This window comes from Haliaeetus albicilla, chromosome 25 (assembly GCF_947461875.1).
Source record: "Haliaeetus albicilla chromosome 25, bHalAlb1.1, whole genome shotgun sequence".
Taxonomy (NCBI): Eukaryota; Metazoa; Chordata; class Aves; order Accipitriformes; family Accipitridae; genus Haliaeetus; species Haliaeetus albicilla.
Window position 1 is genome coordinate 11,479,738 of NC_091507.1, and position 18,265 is coordinate 11,498,002.

The 18,265-nt window shown below is 37.9% G+C and overlaps 1 protein-coding gene across 2 annotated transcripts in view; it reads left to right on the forward strand.

The window, feature by feature from the left end:
* GABRB3 (gamma-aminobutyric acid type A receptor subunit beta3) overlaps positions 1-18,265 on the forward strand; it is a 195,507-nt gene that overhangs the window by 158,086 nt on the left and 19,156 nt on the right. For both annotated transcript variants that reach the window (XM_069769984.1, XM_069769985.1), the window contains 4 exons: positions 3,196-3,416; positions 8,946-9,028; positions 10,135-10,272; positions 17,770-17,922. In XM_069769984.1, the coding sequence (XP_069626085.1) occupies positions 3,196-3,416; positions 8,946-9,028; positions 10,135-10,272; positions 17,770-17,922 (595 nt within the window). The remainder of the gene's footprint in view (positions 1-3,195; positions 3,417-8,945; positions 9,029-10,134; positions 10,273-17,769; positions 17,923-18,265) is intronic.

Consider the following 18,265-nt stretch of genomic DNA (forward strand, 5'->3'; position numbering starts at 1 on the left):
TGGTATTGTATGGGGAAAAAAAATGATTTATGGAGGTCTTTGCTGCTGAGAAAATTGTGCACTGCTCTGTGCAATAGTTAGAATTTCCTAAAGCTGGCAGCTCTGTGTCATCTTTGACATATAACAGCACCCTAATACAGTAGCTGTAGTGGGATTAATCTCTTCTAGATTAGACATGTACCCTCTTGACCTCTGTATCAGAGCTAGTCCTCATAAGCTCCCCTGGAGGAAAGTGGCCCTTAATAAACTTTGTAGGCTACTTACCTAGGGGTAAAAGTCCATTTTCTCATTTTACCTGACAAATACATAGTGCATTTTTTCCAGTCTACACTCAAACAAATTTTGCATTTTCCTCTGGAGTATAGAAAAGGGGAAAACTTCCTTTATGGGTACAAAGCTTAGAAAATTAGTTAATCAAAGAATAAGAGCTGACATCCTTATGGTTTTAATAAGCTTAGTTTCTGCTGGTGGTGACTTTGGTAGAGCCTTTCCTGCTCATTTTATCACTTCTCACACAAACAAGCCGTTTCAGTACAGTTCTACTACAAGTTTGCTGCTGCTTTTTGCTTTGACATGATTGGAAAAACTGTGATGGTGAACAAGCATGGTTCATATTAATTCTTTCTATCCCATTATCTTCAGAGCAGGTGAGGCTGGCAGAGCACAAATCTACAGTGATCCTTCAAGGTGTGTGGTAGCACACATGCTTTCTTGGGCACTCTATTTCTGCCATGTCTGTTGTTCAAAGTGCAGAGAGTGGGGTTAGGCAGACGTGTCAGTGCATCTGGGTAGTATATTGCTGTTGCAGAAGATGCTGTTTGAGCATTTTCGTTAGTAGATACTGAGTAGATACTTAGAAGAACTGGTAATGAGCTGCTGTTTTGCATGCAATAATGTACTTTTTTAAAATAACTTTTCAGGGTATCATTGCTTTCAGTGCAGGCAAATATAGTCATATACATTAGCAGACTTACAGATAGGGGGTTTTAATTTAAAGTTAAGATGAAATAAGAAGTGAAGGTTAATTGAGAAAGCACTAATGAAACTTGTACTGTAGAGGATAAATTTTTGGAAGCTTGTCTTTCAGCCAAGACAATGAAAGTTCTTGATGTTTGCTTAATGTTGCTGTTTCTGTATGTAACTTGTAAACGTTTTTCTCTGTTATTCCATGCCATAGTAAATTTTATTATTTAAAAATAAAATTACAGACTATTCCTGCTTGTATTGTTACATATGTTCTACTTAGCTAGTTAATTAATCCATTCATTGGCTGTTAGCATGTATTTTATCTCAAGCCAAAGGCAAAAGGAGGCTAGCCTAAAGTTCTCTTGTGTTCAAATGTACTGCTTCTCTTATATCTTGGTGCTAGCTGTTTCACTTCTTTCAATGCTGTGCAGTGCAACCCCATTTCTTTATTTCTGTTCAGCATTATTTTGCGCAGATACTGTGTATTTACACATAGTGAGCTTTTGGTGTACTGCTCATGTGTCCACAGCTTTTATAATCCCTGATTTCTTGACGTTGTTGTGCAAACCATTGTAGAAGCCAAGCACACAGCAAATTTTGAATGTTAACAGAAACAAGCTTTAATTAAGGTGGAACAGAGCTGGTAGAGGATGTTTGTTCTAATGCATCAGTGTCAGAAAATTGGTTGCAGAGAACATGAGGAGAGATGTGGTCTTCCTGATGTGCTAATGGAAGCGATGCAGGTGCACCCAGTATAGCATGTACCGCGTTCCCTGGTGAGCAGGGACCGTTAGTCCCACCAAAGAAAGCTTCTGAAAAAAAGGTCAGAGCACATTCTCCTGAGCAGTCGTGTCAGATTTGAGTTCGGAGGAATGAGCTTCCTTCCAGGCAGTTCCATGCGGGCTCCTTTCTCCCATCACCAGGCCTTTTTGTTTTCAAAGGTCTCCTATTAGTTTCCTAAAATAGGAACAGCTTGTCCTTGATATCTATTATGATTTATTTTTCTAAGCAATTAAATTTGATTTCTTAAAGCTATAGCAGCTCCCTCATTAAAGAGACTGAATCACTGAATAACAAATGCAAAGGCTCCGGGTGTGAAAGGCATGCTTAGGTTTCATTTGATTTCAAGGAAAAGCTGTAGTGCTTGAGGGAAGCAGGGCAGGATCAGTGCCTGAAATTGGGTTGTCTTCACATGAAACCCATTACAAGAATGGACCATTCCCAACAGCCGTACTTCGAAAGCCTGAACATCCTTTTCCTGAACAAGCAGCAAGCCTGAGGGCTTTTGCATCACCAGCTTGTAGAACCAGATGCAAATGCAGGTATCCTGTGGCTTGCACACCTGCTGCTAAATATTGAAATGTGTTTGGAGATCACATAAATTTCTCAGTGTTTTGTGAAGAGTTTCATGAAGAGTTTTGTTGTTTAGAGCACTTCTGTAATTTGAAAATCAGGGTTTTAACGGCCTATACTTAACGGTCTCATTTTTTTCACTGTTAAATATGGCGCTACTATCACATGACCAAGTCAGGTTAGTAAGTTCTGAAATGAAATAAAGAATTTTAAAATGGATGTTTCAGGCTTCTGTATCCATGTTTAGGCTTTTATGTTAGTGATCACAGCTCATAGCAGACAGCATGAACCTTAATTGACAAAATTATGAAAACCAAACATTGACATTGGTGGGACTTTACTACAATCTACTGTTCTTCTAAATACCAATGTAGCCTGTTGATGAGAAAAATCTTGATGTTACTGCAAGATGTAGTCTCACACAAAGGTACACATATAAACAACATCTTCGCAGTTTATTTTTTCAGACAGAAATTTGCATACTGCTTCAAAATACTTCGAATGTTTTTCCATTCATCTATCATTTTTAAAAAATGGGAAGATGATGGTATTTTCCTATTATCTTGTTTATCATTCCACAAACATCATATTTCAGGTAGGTGTCAGGGGAAATACATGAAAGAAAAGGAGGAGCAGGGCAAAAGATAACAATACTAGCTGAGTATCTTAAGACTTGAAAAGCCCCCTTAGGCTAGAGTGATACTTGAATTATTAGAATTTAATTAGTGATAGGAATATTTAATGTTTTTATTAAGCATTTTTTAAAAAATATTTAAATTAAACCAACAGCAAAACAAGCTAGTGACAGGGAAAAAAAATTCTTCTAGTTACACCAAGTATGATTGACTGTTGTGCTTCTCTTTTTTTACTCACCAGGATTACACTTTGACTATGTATTTTCAACAGTACTGGAGAGATAAGAGGCTGGCTTACGCTGGCATACCTCTCAACCTCACACTCGATAACCGAGTGGCAGATCAACTGTGGGTGCCTGACACTTACTTCTTAAATGACAAGAAATCATTTGTACATGGCGTTACCGTGAAGAATCGAATGATTCGCCTTCACCCGGACGGAACGGTGCTTTACGGCCTCAGGTCTGTACCTCCATGATGAAAATTTCATCACTGTTGTTATGTATTGTTGATATTTGCTTCCTGGTACAAGGTTATTACAAACACTGGGTAGTGTATTATGTAACCTTCCCTGTAACTCTGAAAGATGCCTGTAGAAAACAAATGACATGCTTGATGTTTCTTAATTTTGCCAGAAGCGCCTTCAGTCAGGTTTTATCTGTTTCTGTAGAGTCACCATATCTGGAAAGCCCACTAGCTATAGGAAGCAGAAAGGCATGCATTAATTGCAAACCTGAAAATTTTGTCCAAAATACAAGCGGTAAGATTGAATGTGGCTGCTTATGTTGACTCTTGATGTGTCTGTAGTTGATAAACAAAAAGCCACAAGCAGCCCTGGTTGAATCGAGTCAGCCACAGTTAAGACCATGTCTATGGGTACCTTCAGTGATTTCTTCAAGCAGGGATCAGCACTGCAGTGTGTTGTATTTCAAACCAGAGGTACAAAGTGACCTTACATTATCCTACTTTCTGCCTATTTTAGGCTTGACCTGTGTTTTCTTTGTTTTCTGTCATAGCTTTTATGGTTAGGAACACCAAAAAAATCCTTCCCTTAATAAGCTTAACAACACTAGCAAAAATCTTAATGGAAGACTCAGTAGTATCAAAAAGTTGCTTTCCTTGGACAGGTTACTCCATTTGCTCCAGTGCTTTAAATGTACTAGGAAAACAAGTCTGCCAGTGGAAGCTCCATTTCCATCATTGGAAGTTTCTTGTATTTTTAAGCATAGATCATACTCAAGATTGCTGCCCATAGGTAGTGCACAATAGAGTCCCTAGTATAAAAATGATTGAGAACTGAAAAGTGGTGCAGATGGATTATATGTTTAGTATAATTATTTTACCTGCTTTTGGTTTTTATCAACAGTTGGAACTTTTTACCTGACTTGGGTCTTGGCCCCTCACCTCTATAACTCCTATTACATGTCATGTATTGGCTATAATTGGATGAATCTTTCCAGACAAAATAAAAATAGACTCAGCCTATTATGAAACTTTAAAGAAGTTTAGGATGTTCAGGAAATATTGTCTCTATAATTAACTGTTTTTAGCAAAAGGAGGCTTTCATCTCATGTGCTGTTGACCCAGTATGGAACACTGCAGGTTTAGGATTCTTTCCACAAGTAGTTAAATGTCAAAAAATAATGCCAGATATTTTTGTTTCCTTTATCTCAAGAACCAACCCCACAAGCAATGTAATAAAAAAATGATAGAGATTAGAACTCTTGTGATCGTAATAAGGTATAGCAGTCTTTCTGTCACACTGTAAAAACATTTGGAGTCATTCAGGTGAGGATTATCTGTCATAAAAGAGTGTATTTGAATAAGTTAACTTCCTCTTCTGCAAAAAGTAAATGTCCACAAGCAGATTGCATTTCACTTGATTGATAGTATTTGGTTAGCAGGGATTTCACCAGTGGCTCATGTGTGGCACGCTTCTTTCCATTCCCTTTCCTCTGAAAGCACACAACATCCAGGGTCAGATATCCATGGTGTGAAGCCGCTGAGTTAATGAAGGATAACTGTCTGAAATTAAATCTTGGCAAAATACAGGACATCATTGTGAACAGAAGGAAGAAAATATCAGCCTTAGCTCTGTCAATTTAAAGACTTGTGCTTTGTGTTGCTCTACCGCTAACCTATCTTCTTGTGTTGTGGCTTCAGAGCATCCCAATGGCATTGGCCTCAAGCCACAGCCTGGAGGCAATGATTCATCCTGCGGGCTGAGACCAGAACCTGGAGTTTTATGAGCCACAAAACACAGGGTGACTGAGAATAATAGGGGAGATTTTGGAGGGTTGCAACCATTTATAGACTATCCATGGAGCAAACCAGTTACTCAAAAAATATATAACAAAAGGGATCCCGAGGCCACACTTGCTCTGTGTTCCCTTCTGAACAATGTAGAATTTATCATAGTTTTGAAAGACTTGACCTTCAGTTATCCAAGGTTTCTCTCTACTTCAGAGGAAGCAGTTTGCTACCACAGCAAAAGTCTATGAGAGTGGGGGAAGGAGACAGCAGTTTTTTGAGGTTCGACCCATTTCTGGGGAATTTTTTTCTTTGGGCACAATACTGACTTTGTTCCACTTTGTTCAGAACAATATGATGATACAACAGCTTTTTTTCATAATAGACCAAAAAAGAAATAAAGACATTATAGACTGGGTGTCAAAAATAGAGGCTTTCCAACTGCTTGTATGTTTGCCATATATAGACATCTTGTTCTTAGGCAGTACAATGCTAAATGTTATAAATAAATAGAGTGGAAGAATATATGTATTTTATCTGAAAGGACTCACGTAGTTATCACCCATATATAAAACATGATGGATGTTTGCAAGGTAAAAAAGTTAGTTGTCATCGGTCAGACAAGGCAAGTGCCCTTATTTCTGTTCTTTTTTGGATGAATGTATTTCTGTATCAAGATGAAACGAGGATCAAATTAGCCATCAGGACTGTGAGCTAGTCACATAAGAAGTATTTGTATTGCTTAGCCTGATTTATGTTGCAAACTTTTGCGGGACAGAAACTATCCTTCTGTCAGTTGTTTGTGCAGCACCTCCCAGCACATCACAGGTGGGGTTCCTGTACAATACAGCAATACAATCAAAGGCAATCAACCTGGTAATAAAGTAGCAGAGAAGGATAAGAGAATCTATATCCAGAGGAAAGATAACTGAAGTAGGGAATTTTAAACAATTAAATATATTTCCTTTGTGTATTGCTTTCACCCAAAATGTATGTGTATCTGTGTACCACTTTATCTTTGTCTGGCTCGTAATTGTTTCTCTGTCACAGCTGTGATGATGAGTTCTTGAAACCCTGTTGTCCTGCTGTGTCAGGCAGCATCCCATCCCATAAAAAATAAACCTGCTCTTCTTGGGAGCATGCACAAGCCTGAGCAATTAACATTTGCTTTTGGTGAGCATTTGTGCAATTTAACTTTGGTTGCTTGAACGTTCATTCAGGAGGGACCTCTGAGCACCCAACTTACTTTGAGTAAATGGGGTAAATCTGTTTCTATCTATATCTAGCTGTATCTTCTTTTCTAGTGGATATTCATGAAATTAAAAACATACATTTTGCTATAGTGTAAAAATTTACTTGAGCAAGAATGTGCAGTTTCTGGTACTGGAACTTGTGACACAGAACCATTACGGTATGTGAATAGGCCAAAATAAAAATACATTCCTTAAAAAGTCATAAGGCAATTAGTAAGTTGAATGCAAGTTTGCCACCTGCGTAATTTTTAATAATTCTCTCAAATTAACCACTTTTAAGTGCATGTGTTCTGGCTGGCTGGCATTTAAAGCTAGTTATACAACATAATAGTTAAGATCCTGGTACCACACTCCCTCTTCTATCAACTTAGCTCATGTGGATTCTGTTGCAGGATCTTAAATGAGACTTAGGTCAGTGCAGGGGGATGTAACAAAGCATGGGATAGAAACCTCATAGCAGCAATGCCCAAGCGTGCCTGCATGTTTTACTTTGAGCACAGTTATCAGTTGACTCAGGAGCAAGATTGATTGATTGCACAATCAGTATGGCTTTGTAAAGCTGATCACTGCTAAGACCTTGTTCATCAATGATCACAGATTTAAGACTAAGTTTTCTCCTCTAAAACCCTATGCTAATCCTAGTTTGATATGCTTAGCTAGAGCTGCTAGTAGTTGTCATATTGAGGAGACATTCATCTCCATAATTAGCCTTGTGTCTAGCACCTTGCTTGAGGGTCCAGAAGGGCACTTGCAAATGTTGATTGCAGAAGACGACGTCCCCCTAAACTGCAGAGCAGCTGAGGAATTGCTGTTTGTAAACTATTCCAGCCCACTGGGGCATGCATTAACAGAGGAGCCAGAGCATCTCCCAACAGGCAGCTGGAGAAAGGTTGACTTACATATCCTCCTGTGATACAATACTTGGTACCTGAAAGCCTCTGGAACTGACATAAGGGTATTCAGAGGACCCTCAGAGTGAACAGCAGTGGCAGAGACATGATCATGCTGTAGATAAGGCTGGGAAGGACAAAGATCAGCTGTGTGCCTTTCTCATTGGTAAGAACACAAGTGAGAAGATATGCTGAGTAACAGATCCTTGAGCTTTCTCCTCTCCTAGCTCATTCCTTGCCTTTGTGCTCATAGAACTGTCTCTCCCTGTGCAAAAAAATTATAATACTTTCTTGCAAAAGCACCTTCTCAGTCAGTGAAGGGTGGCCTCTGTTGTCCTGTGAGATAGCTGTAATGGTCTTAATCCCTTCCTTTGGATATTATGTGGTTATCCATCTGAAATAACCTATACACTAAGGATAAGCATTCTTTCCTTCTTTTTCTGGGAGATTGGATAGGGCATTCACAATAACAACACAGGGGTTTTTTTGTGTGAGAGAGGTGAAGAAAGGCACCTGACTGCTTTTCTCCTCTTGAAATGGACAAAACCTTAACATTGAGGGTTCCAGCTTTTAGAGGTGCATTTAAGGTATTTCCCTTCTTGTGTTATTAGTGTAAATTATCACCAGAATATTATTTATTTAGGAACTAATTGTGTACAAGGTCCATCTCTTGTTTATATCAGAAAAGGATCAGTAAGGAATGAAGGAATGGACCTAGTCAGGCCCAGAAGATAGTTTAAATGTGAAATTTATATGAAGCCATTATAAAGAAAATTATGAAGGCTGTGATTCAGCAAAACACTGAAATACACTGAAGATTAATCATAAGCATATGGTTATATCTGTCTAAAAGTTAGTACAAATATATAAATCCATTAATTTAAAAATAAAGTGCCAATGCTGTGTGAAGCTGTTAGTATAATTGTTTTGATTGTGCATGTGTATTGTTGACACTCCTGATATACAAGAGTGTGATGAAAAATGCAGATTTATCACTAGTGAAATGTTTTGCAAATTCATCCTTAGTGTGCTAAATTGCCTGCATCAGAGATAGAGAAGCAAAAATATATTGTTATTTGGGGAGAAAATTTAAAATTCAATACGGCACTTCATTATAAAATCCTCTTTAAATTTGAAAACTTGGGAAGTATACTCAACTTTGAAACAAAGCATTTTGCTGGACTTAAAACATTTTTTCAACATTTCAGTTTTTTTCTAGAGCTGCCACAAAACCAAGGAATCAGTTATTCACAAAGCTCTCATCATTTTGACATTTGTAGCAGACTTTTTTCACTTCACATTTTCTGATTCAAAGTCATATTTTCTAATCTCAGCAAATGTTTGTGTAATATTTGCATACGCAGATAGGTCCACTGAACCCCAAAGGGACTGGTTGCATAAGGGCAAGTCACAGTGAGTTGTTCCATTGCAGTCAGTGTAACCGCTGTTGTGTTAAGCTGCTGCTCAATGTAAAACTATGGACCAGATTCTCAATTATTGTAAGCTACTCTTCAGAGAGTCCTCACTTTGAAAAGTAAACAACAACAAAACTTGGATTACTGTCTGTACAGTAATTCTATTTGATGTTTGTATTTCAGAATCACAACCACTGCAGCTTGTATGATGGACTTGAGAAGATACCCATTGGATGAACAAAACTGTACTCTGGAAATAGAAAGCTGTACGTACATAAGAAATTGCAAGTAAAACCTAGTTCAGATATGGGGCAGTATTCCTTTTATAGAACTGTGTAGTATTTACACTGGTGTCTATAAACGCTATGTGAATCATGCAATTATCACCCTTTGGATTTTTTGTTTGTTTGTTTATTTTACTTTAAAAAAAAAAATAAGGCATCGTCCATTTCTAGATGGATGGATACATCCTAGAAAAATGGGTTTAGGACAGAATGAAGTAATTTGTTGCTCCAGCCTGACTTGGCAGAGGCAGTGACTGGATGCTTATCTTCAACACGAGACATTGAATGTTCATATTTTAGTCAGATTCATTTTCAAGAGAGCAAACACTGTGATATCATTTTCTTTCAGTATGCTTTATTATGCATGGATAGTCTTGCCGCAGGACCTGCCCTGGGCTTTCAGATCGGCCCCATTTATAATTTGCAATTGTGTTCGAAACAGAACCAGATTGTCTCTTCCACCTAATCATGTCCTAGGATTGCAGTATTCAGATGTATATTTGCACTTCAAGAGTTCCTGCTCCATTTCTGCTACTGGCTGGAGATTGTGGGCCATATACAGAAAATACTAGTATATATTCTATATATTCAACTGTAGTCCTCCACTACAGAAGCTAATGGAAATGATGCGACTCACACTTTTTAGTGTGAGTGGAAAAGATCTGCCCCAGTTATGTTTGTCTGTATTCATTGAATAGTCCATCTTCTTCTGGTGATTATCAGCATAAATATACACTTGGTTTCAGTGCTAAATGCGTATGATGTTTTAAATCATGCTAATCTGCAATTTTGCAGATTATTGGGTAGCATTTTCTGTCTCATTGGGGCTATTAATAACTATGTGTATTTTATGAGAGTGATACCAAAAAAAAAAGAAAACAGAGTATTTTGCCTCAAATTCCTGGGCAGACTGTAATGGCACAGCTCTTTGGGAGACCTGCTGACAGACATACAGAGCAAAATACTATACACCACTCCCACTGTTCTGGTTCTTTTCATCGTCTCAAATGACAAACTGCGTGTACTGTGTTTGAAGCTACATTTGAGTCTGCTGTTATTTCTCACTTCCTCTCCACACTTTCCTGCAGACGGCTACACAACTGATGACATAGAGTTCTACTGGAGAGGTGGAGATAATGCAGTCACTGGCGTGGAGAGGATTGAGCTTCCTCAGTTCTCCATTGTGGAATATAGACTGGTGTCAAAGAATGTTGTCTTTGCCACAGGCAAGTATTGTCCATTTAGTGTTTTAATTTCCTTGTGTATGACAATTACTGGTTTATTAATCATAATTAATCATTATTAATCATAATTATATATAGTCTGTATTGTGTGTTTGGCTAAAGAAATCACTTACTTGGTAAATCCTGGAGGGAGGAGTCCATGAAATATCATTTCTTGTTTATTTTTCTTTTTCTTGTGTGTGTGATACTTAACCAGCCACCTAAATATCTATGATCTAAACAAATATGAAGTCATTCACCTCTGAATCATGAGTTTAAATGTAGCCTACAGGGTTACTGAACATACATAAGTATGTTTTGGTATACTAGGTCAAAACCCACTGTTTTTACGAACACCTCCCTGCAACTTTTCAGTGCATGTTTGTTTTGTTGTTGCGTAGTGAATGTAATGTCTTTTATATCTTGATTGGCAGTGATGGGTATATAGTACTATATACATAGCCAGTGCTTTTGTCATCATTATTAAGATGCTGAAATTAAATCCCAGGGTTCCCTCCTTATTTCCTTGAAGATGTAATAAAAGTTACTGGTAACTCACAGCATTGGATGTCTTCAGGTGACAAAGCACAACGTTAATTTACATGTTTAATGTTCGATGTCAGCATAGGAAAATGTTGTTGTGTGTGACAAGACCAAAACAACACAGAAAGCCATCAGCAAGTGTGGGGCCACTATTTGGGACCTCCAGACTTTCAGTGCTCTTCAGACCAAAGGAGTGTGCTGTTCCGTCTGTCCCTGCACACTAGAACAAATGAAGCACAGCTCTATTATGTTTGTAAGCAGCACTTCACCCACTCTTTGGACACAGCATCTGTTCCAAAGTACACAGAAACACAAGTTGTGTTTCAGAACACAAATGTAGATATCGCTGGGATTGAAATTAATATGAGGGGGTTTGCCAGCTGCTGCTGTTCTTGTTTATCATTATGAATGGAAGGGTTTTTTTCTATAGAGAAACAGATACTCTAATCCTATATCCTTCCATTCTGCAGCTAGTGTCACCTTTGGCAGCCAGGGCTTACCTGCCCCTCCACAGGACTGGATATGTGTTTGTAGGATGGCTCTTTTGAACAACAATGAGAATACAGAGAACTTATCTGGGAAGTTTTTGTGACAGTCCAAAGCCACCTTTTAGTTCAGTATGAAATATTTCAGTAAAGGCATGATTTAGTCATGTAGAGATGAGAGAGATCTGTTAAAATCAGGAAAAAGAGAAATCCAAAGAGCTGTGAGGCAAATATGAGAGAGAATGAAAACTAGGAGGAGACATTTATATGACTGACCTAATTTTCAGAATCATAACAGTTCTTTCCAAAAAAAACTTGTGGAAGGAATAAAAACATCCCATGCTCCAGAGTTTAAGATAGCTTGACATTAGGGAGTAGGATGAGACAGCCACAGAGAACAGATTACCCCATGTTTCTCGTACCGTCTTCTGAAGCATATAATTTTTGTCTCTGATGAAGACACAATACTGAGTTTACTATTATTTTGGTACAGGACATTATGAAAATGCTTGATTAATTAGAAATTTTGTGACAAGTATTTCCATGCAGGGGAAACATCACATTTGTTTCTCAAAACCACATATTTAATTCTGAGTCTGAAGCACGCTAATGAATCTGACAGATAAAGTCAGCACACTTTTTTAGAATTTCTTCTCAAGACCCTGCTTTCTTATGGTCCTAGTAATTAGGGCCAGTTTCTACATTTTTGTGGAGAATAATTCAGGCATGCTTTTTTTTGGCTTTGAGTTTATTGAAGTCTCAAGGGAAGAGATTAATTCTTTGAGCTCAGTATCTCAGCCAACATTTCAGAGATTTCAGTACTAGTGTGCTTTGATTGTATAAAACTAAAAGAAGACTTCAGAGTCATGCCATAAACAGCTTTTGGAGTAGTTATTTCTCCTATCCTCCATGAGGAACAGTGCTGTATAATCTTGTGTAACTTATGCAAATGGGAAAATCTGTTCCCATAGTTACTACTGAGAAGCAATGGTAAGCATGGGAAAAACCCCATAGATAATGACAGAAGGCTAGGCAGAGCTGGAAGAATACTGAAGGAACTGCATGCATGTTGGAGCATAGCATTGGAGTTAAAAATTATCTTGCCAAATTAGCAAAATGGGTCTGAAAAAAGGTACAAAAGACAATATGGACAAGTGCAAAATACAACATCTATACAACTAATTTTTTGTATCCAAATTCAGGATAGGGAATACCAGATTAGGCCAGGGTTCTGTATGTAGAAACCTAGGGCTTGCTGTTGATCTCAGACTGCACAGGAGCCATTGACATCTTCTTGGGGAAAAAAAAAAAAACAGCAAACAAAACACATCCTGTAAGGAGTCTGACTTGCATTGCTAAGGCCTGAGCTGAGTATTTGTGGTTGTGGGTAGCGGTCTTCAAGACAGTTGTGGAGCAACAGAAGAGGGTCTAGGGAAAATTAGTAAGTATGAGTGGAAGTCTAGAAAATGGAATACCTGAGATTACTGGAGAAACAGGTATGATTGTGTAGTTTAAAAAAAGAGAAACCTTGGTGGGAATTGCATAAACTCTTCAGGTGTCTAGAAGTTGTCTGCAAAGACTTGGACAATAGCCTGTTCTCTTTATTCCTGATCAAAAGAAGCCAGAGTAGAATTTGAATTGCTATGAAGAAGAAAAATCTGGTTTGACTGTCCTTCTAACACCAGTTAAATTCCATACAGGCTACCATAAGACATCTAAAATGGCACTGGATGCCTATGTGTCAGTAATTGAATTAAGCTCATAGTCAAATGATATCAAATCAGTGCTGTCAATGGAGCCTAAAGAGCTATTCAGCTCTTGAACACCTCTATTCTGTCAAGTGAATAGCTCTTAGGACACTATTCAGTTGCCTAAACATAGGTATCTGGTGCCTCTTGAGATGCTGTAGAGCATCCTGCTTAGCAGTTAGGCTGCTCTTCTGGAGTCTTACAGTCTTGTGTCCTATGTGACAATCCAGTGCTTCAGTATTAATTACTTAACTAGTATTAAGTTCTACTCTTCAATAGCCTAATCCATTTCAAAGGGCATTAGACACTTCTGTATAGGCAATTAAATCACACCTTTAGAATCAGCTGGCTGTAAATCTAGATCTCCATGGTTTACACCGAAAGCTTATGCGCCATCCATGTGTAAATATCTGCATACAAACACCTGAAATGTAGTGCCTAGACCTGTGAGCTGAATCTGCCTCCTAAATGTTTATTATCAAGAAATGCTAAGAAACTGAACAGGAATGGGAATATATAAAACAACACCTAAAAGCTTCAAGATGCATAGCAGTCAGGGCCAGATTAGCAACCTGTTGGTAAGAGGAGGGTAGTCTTAAAAGATTTGAAAATTAATTATTTGCTGTATTCTGAAAGATCAATCTGTAAAGTACATTGCCAATTAGCCGAAGAACCTTCCCAGAAGAACAGATTAAAATAAGAATTCTATAACTGACCAACTCTGTTATCTTGTTTCATACTTGGATAAAACAGCAAGAGACTAATTTAGCCTTGGAGCTAGATATTTCAGCTTGCTAGCTTTTAATGAAATTGAAAAGAAACAAGTAATTACTTTTTACCAAGTGTCCAAATATATGAAAGAGGAATACTTTGGGCTCAGTTATTGATTAAGTATTTGTTTTCATGCCTGTATTCTCACTACTGTTGTTAGATTTAAATACTTCAGGCCAAATTCTGTTATTCCTGTACTATTTAAATTAGCCCATAGCCATCAACATGTTATATGAGATGGGAGTAAGGGTAACAAATTTGGTCTCTGAACAGCAACACTGTTATTTAGGCAAAAAAACAAATTCTGATGGAATGTTGACAACTAGAATTTCCTGGTAATTAATCTCTAAATGTACTGAGCCTTAATTGACAAATCATTATCCAAGCATAATCAGGCAAGTAACAGTGTAATTGTTCATCTCACCAAGAAATCCATTTTTATTAAATAAATTACACAGGGCGGTTCCTTCTTACATAAATAAAGATCTGGGCTTACAATCCTTGTTCCATGCAGGTCAGGACTCATCCTTTTCACTGAGCTTTAGCCATTCAGACAAAGAGCAGGGAATAAGTAGGGGAAATAAGGAGTGTTCCTTTTAATTCTTTTTTTTCCACAGATTCAGTGGTCTGTTTGCTAGAGGTGAGATATTATAGCGGAGCTGGCAGGCTGGAGGCAGGGCCAATAGATCATCTGTGAAAGCATAAAAGCAATACAGGTGAAAGTAATACAAACTTTTGTAGTCTCAGGGAGAGCTACCTAAAGGAGAACTCTGGCTGATAGTATGAAAAAACAAGGCTACCAGTTCATGTTTCAATTTCAACCTGAACTATACAAAGACTAAATTATTCTGCAATTTTCTGAAATCCAGACGTCCCCCAAAAATTTGAGCTTGGAAAATCGCTACAAAACAGGATGACATTCTATTTACGTCTATGAAACTGAGCAGTGTGTCAACTCCAGTAAGTAGCTGTAATGCCAGCAAGACTTTTGGTTAGATTGCTCAGGAGCCACAGACCCTCAAAACCTACCCTGAGACTTACAGGGCAGGGATTCATCTTGCTCCGATTTAAGGTGAATATAATTTCAGTGTCTACATATGAACTAGGTGTCTTAGTTGCTGGGAATCTAGTCAATACAGTCAGTAGAGTCTGGAGACAAATTCAGTCCACCAATAGGAGTCTATTTTAGGAGGCGATGGATAATTCTCTAGGTTTCATTTACTAGATTGACTAGATGAACTGACTTTCCTGTAAATGTAATTGGAGCTTAGACACCTAGCTCATGTGTATGCAGTTCAAGTGCTGATCAAAAAGATGTAGGGGCTATGTCATATCCACCACCCGTGTGCTGGTGTCTGAGATGGCATGGGGCATCTCAAAAGGAACAGTGCACCTTCAGATCGGCAACTGAATCTCTCTGTTACAGTTCAGCTCCAACTCTAGAGCAGGAAGACAGCACTGACAGCCCTGGCCCTAGGTATGGTTCTTAGGGTTCTATCTTCTAGCTTCAGGACAAAGAACCTGGTGCTTGAAACAACTTTATGTTGACATCTCTGGCCTTGAGACAATCTGTCTGGAGAGTCCACCTTTAAGGCCAGGTCCCCCTAGTTTCAGTAGTTACCTTATCTCATTAGACGGAGATGATGATGAGGTAATGGATGATGGTCACGGGTGAAGCATTCAAGATAAATGTCTAAAGTTTGCTCTGTTACACCATTTCTCAGTTCAGGATTTCATTACTGAACAATACTGATGTACGTGACACATCACTTCTCTACACTGTTGACACATGCCTCCTCCATCCACACCATTTTTCCTGCCTTATCAATAGCGAAGTGCTCTCTTCTTTTTCTGAGGTTCCCCAGTGCGTTCAGGATCCTTGGCACTGGAGCAGCCCAAGAAGAGGCTTTGATTTAATGATTCAGTTCCACTGAACCTTCTTGAATGAATCCTTCAGACTATTTATCAAAGTATCAGTATTTTATGGGAGAATTTCCAGTCATCACCTCTATCAATGATATTCCACAGACACCCAGACCTGGACAGGACTTTTGGAAAGGAAGAGATTTATAGAGAATCCTTTACGTGGGTGGTGTATTATATGAAATAATTTTCCTCAACAGAGCTTTGTAAAGATTTCTGTCTGATGCACTACTCTTACTGCAGAAAGGTGATCAGGTCTGCCACATTTTTTATGTATTTCATGATAGCAGGGTATTTTCCTGTTTTATTTACATAGTCTGCAGACACAAGGCCATGGAAACCATTTCATAAGAAGCTCAATGAAAAAGTGAAGCTTTGTTAGCAAAAAAGTAGGCATGGTTTCAAAGAGAGAATTTGTCTTTTGAAATTAAACATTGGTCATTGGAAAATGAAGATGTTAAGCAAGCTAAAGTCTAAATGATTCTTTGCTGAAAATTATGTTGACTGCTCTAGACAGCAGAAAAGCTTGGTCAGATTTTCATGATGAAATAAATTCTTCTGACTCTACCAGTATTCTTCTACTGGTGAAATTAGAAGGCATTTCATCCTGGAAAAAAATTGTTGCTGATTGAAGAAATCACAGCAACCAAATACAGCTACTAGATATTTCTTTTTCCAGTGATAGTTCTGAGATTGTTTGATAAAACAGTTAAGGATAGTTGCATAAAGTTTGATACTCCCTGGATGCTTCTGCTGCCTGGAAGCATCCTGTATGCCTGTAGCATTTTTTCTGTCATATGACTCAAAGTCATACCTAACTATCAGGAATGCGATGAAGAGAAATCTGCAGTTTTCTATTCCTTCTTTCATTTTCTCTCTCAGGAAATCCATCATTCTTGTGTATATGGGCAAATTTCATTTCTTATGCTCATATCCAAACATATGAACATAATTTAAAGGGAAGTTTGTAATTTTTTCTTTGTTTCTAGATGTAATCTTTCATATCTTGCACATATTTGCATTAGAATAGGTGGGATGTGATCTAATATCTAGTTGGGCTCTCAGTATGTTCAGAAGTGTTTTTAGGATGTTGACTGTAACTAGAGCTTTTAGAAGAGCTATTAGAAGTATCATATCTATGATTAGTGATGCAAATGCTGAAATCATGGAGCTAATGTTGTGTGAATGACTACCTTTTTCTTGTACAGCTGTACTCAGATTTAATCATCTTTGCATTTGGTGAAAGAAGTCACAAATTTTTTAACTGTTTGAGATTTCTAAATATATAAAATATATTTGGTAAGAGTAACACCAATTTTGAACTACACCAGTTTGAAGTTAAATAATAAAATGTTTTGTTTGAAACATTGACATTGAGATTATTAATTTCTTTTCATTATTTATTTGCTCCAATTGTAACAGTTCATGAATCCTGTATGTAAACACAGATATAAAATCATTTTTTTTGTGCTTAAAATATTTTTGGAAGAAAAATTCTGTCTGGCTCTAATTGATGTTAGAGGATCTGGTCTGAAGGCTTTTCCTCACTGTGATTCATTACTATTTGTTTTTGACACCACAGGTAGCATGTTTCTCTTAGTTCGGATGTAATTAAGAAGTGCCATCTCATGAACAACTCTTCCATGTAAATACAAAACTATGCACATGACTAATCCTCTCAATATAAATACTATACGTAAAACTGTGTATTTGGATAAGCATTTTACTTGGGGACCTAAGCATCTGTTTTTATAAACTAACCAGTGCTCACCCATCTGTTCAATAATCTAGAATAACTTACTCTCTCTTTTCTTCTCAACAACAAATTACTTGGATAGCACTATATTCACTGCAAGGTTTCTTTTAATACCAAGCAGTAATACAGTGAAGGCGTTTTCCCTACTGTTCTGCAGATGTCATAGTACCCCATAAAATGTGCATGCTTTAGTTTCTATGGAAACTGAAGACAACTATCTGCAAGTGTCTTTTCTTCAGTATAAATAATGCTGTTTTCCTCTCCCTTTCCTCAGGTGCCTATCCAAGACTCTCGCTGAGCTTCAGATTGAAGAGAAACATTGGATACTTTATTCTTCAAACCTACATGCCCTCCATACTGATTACCATTTTATCATGGGTGTCATTCTGGATCAATTATGATGCATCAGCAGCAAGAGTTGCCCTTGGTATGTGCTAAGAACGAGTGGGACATTAAAATGTCAGGCTGGATGTAGCCTTCAGAGATTGTTAAAGACTGCAATGTGATGTCAGTATTTTGATATTCCAAAATCATTTACGTCAAAATTATGTCATTCAGTATTGCCTCAAAAGTGATGAGTTTTCCCCTGCATGCAAGAATGTAGCTACCACTAAATCTCTGCCATAAGCGGCTCATACGGGTCCCAGCCTTGTTCTCATAAAAGTTAATGTTGTTGTCAGTAGCTTCAGCAAGGGGACAAGCTCCAGAATCATACTCCAAGGGCCTGAGTGTGGGTTTTCAGTCCAGCTCAGTGTGGGAAGACAAGTGTG